General features: G+C 36.3%; 1 protein-coding gene across 1 annotated transcript; it reads left to right on the top strand.

The window, feature by feature from the left end:
• The first annotated feature begins 2,418 nt into the window (after positions 1-2,418).
• Positions 2,419-4,819, top strand: LOC106776764. The gene is made up of 2 exons (XM_014664235.1): positions 2,419-3,496; positions 4,059-4,819. The coding sequence occupies exons 1-2, from the start codon at positions 2,419-2,421 to the stop codon at positions 4,817-4,819; spliced, it is 1,839 nt and encodes a 612-aa protein (XP_014519721.1).
• The last annotated feature ends 1,750 nt before the right edge of the window (positions 4,820-6,569 follow it).

The raw sequence follows: 6,569 nt of genomic DNA, 5'->3' as shown, positions 1-6,569 counted from the left end.
TGAGTCTTGAATGATCACGCCACCTTCCCTAATGCTCCAAATGATGTTTTCCAAAATTTCCCTGCAACCAAAATGCACTTAATCAGCTCAGAAAACCCAAATTAGCACAATTACGAATTTCCGACCAAATTAAGCAGAATTCGGAAAATGGGGAAATAACAGACAATTAAACACAATTCCTTGGTTTATTTAAGTGCAATAAACTAAATATAGTTCAAGAAATAACCACTCATCATGAACTAAACCCTTTGTTGTTGGGGAATGATGCAATTCTTTTGAAACTCTCTTATATCTAAATTCCTATCTTATTCGTATACTTGTATTATCAATAGTTTGGGTTTTCTTCTCTATACTTTAAAGCTTGCATTGTTTAACTCATTTAGTGCCATGATCTTTGATTTTGTCGATACAGGGACGTACGTGGAAATCTAGAACTGAGAAGAATTCTCTTGATTATGAAATATTGGCTAGATATAGGAATAGGACAGTCAATTGCTTTAAGCTTCTGCCATTAATGCATTTGTAATTGATAGGGAGACTAGAGATGGTAAACTAGTAATTATGGTAATAGGCTTTTTTCGCCGAGAGATTGGGTTTAGAGTAAATTAGAAAGTTGCATGAACATTGATAATAAAGTGGAATATAATAGGAATAGTAGATATAGGAGGGTGAATCAGGATGAAACCGTAATCCCCAACAACTCCATTCAACTTTTGTATTTGCATGTTTAATTTCGTTTTTGCATTACGACATCAAATTATTATTCTTTCAAGTCATATGCGATTAATTCACATGAATGTTTAGGCCACAGAGTCCCTTGGGAAACGATATCGGGACTTACTGTCTATTATTACTTGATACAATTTGGTGCACTTGTCAGGGTGTTAACAAGTTTTTGGCGCTGTTGTCGGGGACTCGTTTGGTTTAACTTTTCTAATAGTGTGAATTTATTAAATTTGACTTGATTTTAATTTTTGTTTGTATTTTTTTTTGTTTTTATTTTTATATAATAGTTATTTTTAGGGTTTTTATTTCTTATGTATTCAAGAAGCAATTCACACTAGAAGCAAGAAAAATCAACCTCTTTTCGAAGGTTTAAGTGAGAGGAGGGGGAAGAGAGTCAGAAGACCATGTAGAGAAGCTCCTAGATGTACTCTAGTTGACATAGCTAATGTTGTTGGTCCCCAACACTTCAATAGCATTGTTATGCCGAGGGACAACACATTGAATATGGTGATGAATCCTGCTTTGATACATCTAGTGCAGAGTAATCAATTCATTGGACTGTGAAATGAAAGCCCTTATGATCATCTTACAACATTCAACGAAATATGCAATACTGTGAAGATCAATGGAGTGTCAGATGACAGGATAAAACTTAGTTTGTTTCCTTTTTCATTAGGAAGCAATGCTAAGTTGTGGCTAAACGCCTTTCCAGAGGGGAGCTTTACAACATGGGAGGTTGTTGTTTCTAAATTCTTGAGTAAATATTTCCCACAGTCCAAGGTTAACAGTGGAAACCTGGAGATCTCTCAGACAGGGCATGGAGGAGACTCTAGGTCAAGCGTGGGAAAGGTTCAAAGGTTTACTAAGAAAGACGCCTGTACATGGTTTTGACAGAACAACATTGGTGCTCACATTCCTTGGAGGCCTTGGTACTCAATCTAAGCGTATGTTGAATGCCACAGCTGGAGGCAATATTAAGACAAAGACTGATGAGGAAGCTTACGAGCTTATAGAAAATATGGTGGCTAGTAATGATGAGGTGAACTACGAAAGTGCTGATTTTATCCAACAACAGGAAGTTTCATTGTCACAATATTATGATGTTATATTGGAGCAATATATGATGATCACTCAACAGTTGGAGGCAATTATACATAGACTTTCTTTGTTACCGCAGGAAATCAGAAAAATTTCAAGAAGTCAAAAGCAGTCACAAGTCATGTCGTTGAGGAGAAATGCAGAGTCTAAAGAGCTTTTTCATCAGGTTTTGAACAGAAGTGTATTTTATATTAAAAGCTTGGAGGACATGAACTCTAGATTGGAAGAGCTTAGGTATGAGAGGAATGTGAGAAGTGCTGCAAGGGAAAAATGTGAGACTTTGTCGCTAGGAGTGTTAGAGTGTTAGAAGAGAAAAAAATTGAGAAAAGAGAAAAAGAAAAAGAGAGTGAAGAAAAGAAGAATGATCAGAGGGAGAAAAAAGATGAGGAAAAAAATGTGATGAGTGAAAAAATGAGAGCTGAGGGAGAAATAGAGAAAGAAGAGGTTGAGAAATTAAGAGAAAGAGAGTTTGAAAAACCCCTTCCTTACCCTAAGATATATTCAAGGAAGGAAAAAGAAAAACATTTTGAGCGATTTATGTAGATTTTTAAGAAGCTGGAAATTACCATACCATTTCCTGAGGCACTTAAGCAAATGCCATCATATGCGAAATTCTTGAAAGAACTTCTCATGAAGAAAAGAAAGTATATTGAGAAGGAAACTATTGACCTGCAAGGTAACTGCAGTGCGATCATACAAAAGATGTTACCTCCTAAATTGCAAGATCCAAGGAGTTTTACCATTCCATGTACAATAGGGGAGTTAGAAGGTGGAAGAGCCTTGATTGATTTTGGAGCTAGCATTAATTTAATGCCCTTGTCTATGTTCAAGAAAATTAAAGGGTTGGAACTTAAGCCAACAAAGATGACTCTTCAATTGGCGGATAGATCTCTCAAATATCCATTTGGAGTAGCTAAAGATGTAATAGTAAAGGTAGATAAATTTTTGTTTCCAGTGGATTTTGTCATAATGGAGATGGAAGAGAATGGAGAAGCTCCTCTGATTCTTGGAAGACCATTTATGAAGACAACAAGGATTGTGATTGATGTAGAGAATGGTAAACTTAAAGTCAGAGTGCAAGATGAAGAGGTGAATTTTTATGTGTTTCATGCAATGTCACATCCTAAAGATGATAAAGCATGTTTTCAAGTGGACATTGTGGATGAACTCTATATGATGCAAGGGAATAGAGTGTGCGACGTATCTTTATTGGAAAGGACTATTATTGATGAATGTAAAGATTTGAATGAAGAGGAGGAAAAATTGATGGAAGGATGTGTTAGGGATTTGGAGTCATCGAAAGAAATTCCAATAGAAGAAGTTAGTTTTGAAAAAATTGAGCTCAAGGAGAAAGTTAAAGAAAGTAAGATTGAGTTGAAAGAGTTGCCACCACATTTGAAGTATGTGTTCTTAGAAGATAATGGAGGGAAGCCATTTATTATTAGTAATTCATTATCACCAAAAGAAGAAGAAAAGTTGGTGGAGGTTTTGAAGGTTAATAAAGGTGCTATAGGGTGGTCAATTTCAGATCTTAAGGGTATAAGTCCCACATATTGCATACATAGAATTCTTATGGAGGATGATTATAGGCTAGTGGCTCAACCAGAGAGGAGGCTTAATCCTGTCATGAAAGATGTAGTAAGGAAGGAAGTATTGAAGCTTTTGGAAGCAGGTATTATTTACCCAATTTCTGTCAGTAAATGGGTAAGTCCAGTGTAGGTGGTTCCTAAGAAAGGAGGGATGACGGTGATATATAATGAGAAAAATGAGCTTATTCCTACAAGGACAGTTACGGGGTGGCGAATGTGCATTGATTACAGGAAACTAAATACAGCCACTAGGAAGGATCACTTTCCCTTACCTTTTATGGATCAGATGTTAGAAAGATTGGCTGGACAAGCGTATTATTGCTTTTTAGATGGGTATTCTGGGTATAATCAGATTGTGATGGACCCTAAAAATCAAGAAAGGACAGCGTTTACATGTCCTTTTGGTGTATTTGCTTATAGAAAAATGTCATTTGGGCTATGTAATGCCCCAACCACATTTCAAAGGTGTATGTAGATAATTTTTGTAGATTTTATGGAGAAAAGTATAGAAGTCTTCATGGATGATTTTTTAGTGTTTGGAGATTCCTTTTAGAGGTGTTTGATCAACCTGGATGATGTTCTTAAGAGATGTGTGCAAACAAATTTGGTTTTGAATTGGGGAATAATGTCATTTTATGGTGACAGAAGGAATTGTTTTGGGACATAAGATTTCAGTTAGGGGGATTGAAGTGGATAAAGCAAAGGTGGAGGTTAATGAAAAACTTCCACCACCTACAAATGTAAAAGGAATTCAGAGTTTATTAGGTCATGTTGGGTTTTATCGAAGATTTATTAAAGATTTCTCTAAGATTGCTAAGCCGTTGAGTAATTTGCTTGTCAAGGATACACCATTTGTGATGAGTAAAGAATGTGTACAAGCTTTTAATGTTCTAAAGAGCAACTTAATTTCTGCTCCTGTGATTGTGGCTCCAGATTGGAGTAAAGACTTTGAGCTGATGTGTGATGCTAGTGATTATGCCATAGGTGTTGTGTTAGGCCAAAGAAGGGAAAAGGTATTTCATGCCATTTACTATGCTAGTAAAGTCTTGAATGAAGCTCAATTGAATTATGCCACTACAGAAAAGGAATTTTTGGCTATAGTTTATGCATTGGAGAAGTTTAGATCCTATCTCATCGGATCTAAAGTGATTATTTATACTGATCATGCAACCATTAAGTATTTGTTGACAAAGCCAGACTCAAAGCCACAATTAATTAGATGGGTGCTTTTGTTACAAGAGTTTGATGTAGAGATTCAGGATAATAAGGGAAGTGAGAATTTAATCGCTGATCATTTATCTCGGTTAGTCAACAAGGAAGTTACAAGCAAGGATAAGGAAATCTGGGAGTCGTTTCAGATGAAGCACTTTTGTATATTCAGTAGAGGCCATGGTTTGCGGATATGACTAATTTTAAAGCTGCAGGTGTTATTCCAGAGGAATTAAATTGGCAACAGAAGAAGAATTTTTTACATGATGCCAAGCAGTTCATATGGGATGATCCATATTTATTCAAGATTGGAGCTGACAATCTCTTGAGAAGATATGTAACAAAAGAAGAAGTAGAAGGAATTCTTTGGCATTGTCATAATTCACCTTATGGAGGCTATTATAATGGAGAAAGAACAACGACGAAAATTCTTCAACCAGGATTTTATTGGCCTACGTTGTTTAAAAATGCTCATAATCATGCTAGAAATTGTGACAAGTGTCAAAGGACAGGGTCCATTTCAAGACGACATGAGATGCCATTACAAGGAATTTTAGAAGTAGAAATTTTTGGCTGTTGGGGTATTGATTTTGTTGGACCTTTTCCACTATTTTTTAATAATGAATATATATTGGTGGCGGTTGATTATGTGAGTAAATGGGTTGAAGCCTTAACATGTCCCAAGAATGATGCCAATACTGTGATAAAATTTTTAAAAAGGCAAATGTTTTCACTTTTGGAACTCCCAGAGTACTCATCAGTGATGGAGGGTCTCATTTTTGTAATCTTCAGCTTGCAAAGGTACTTAAACATTATGGGGGTGAGACATAAAGTGACAGCACCTTATCATCCACAAACAAACGGTCAAGCTAATGTTTCTAACAGGGAGATAAAGAGAATTTTAGAAAAGACTGTTGTTGTCTCAAGAAAAGATTGGTCGCATAAGTTAAATGATGTTCTTTGGGCATACAAGACGACTATGAAGACTTCTATGGGCCGATCACCTTTTCAGTTGGTGGATGGGAAGCATGCCACTTGCCAGTGGAGATGGAGCATAAAGCTCTGTGGGCTTTGAAATTTTTTAACTTTGATCCTCATGTAACTCAAAGCAAACGTAGAAGTCAACTTTTGGAGATTGAAGAGATGCAGTTACTTGCATATGACTCATCTAGGAGTTATAAGGAAAAGGTAAAATTTTATCATGATAGGAAGTTGATAAAGAGAGCTTTCTACCTGGGACAATAGGTGTTATTATTCAATTCAAGGCTAAAGTTATTTTTTGGAAAGCTAAAGTCAAAATGGTCAGGGCCTTTTGTAATAAAGCATGTACATCCTCATGGAGCAGTTGAATTGGTGAATCCAGCTGAGAGTGATTCGCAAGAAAGTTGGGTGGTGAATGGTCAAAGACTTAAGCATTACCTTGGAGGAGAAGAGGAGCAACTTGCCACGGTGATGAAATTGGTGGATCCGTTAGCTATTGGGTCAGGCTCGTGACGTTAAACAAGCGCTTACTGGGAGGCAACCCAAGGTTTTATTTTCTTTTTTCCTTTGTAATTTGAACTTTTAGAATAGGTTGAATTCTGTTGAGTATTGTAGGTTTTATGGTACTTGCTTGAACACCTTATCTGATAATGGTTTGACTTGTTGATTGCATGATGAGTGTGCTTGATGATGTTTGATGTGGATGATTATTGAGATTGTTGTACATGCTTTTATACAGGTGAATTGTTCACAAGCTGTGTGAACAGATGCATGATAAGTTAGGATTGTGCTTATGATGCTAAGGAGGGTGTATGATTGGTATTTGAGCTGTTGAGTGAGCATAGTTGTGTCAGGCCTTGGGCTCTAGAGTTTTTGATTGATATATTTGCTATTCATTTGAGAGCATGAATGATTTTGCTTGAGTCTTTATGATTGATTGAATTACATGTTTGTGTCATATGATCA

This window comes from Vigna radiata, chromosome 11, assembly GCF_000741045.1.
Source record: "Vigna radiata var. radiata cultivar VC1973A chromosome 11, Vradiata_ver6, whole genome shotgun sequence".
Classification (NCBI taxonomy): domain Eukaryota; kingdom Viridiplantae; phylum Streptophyta; class Magnoliopsida; order Fabales; family Fabaceae; genus Vigna; species Vigna radiata.
This window is presented reverse-complemented; position numbering and strand designations above follow the sequence as displayed.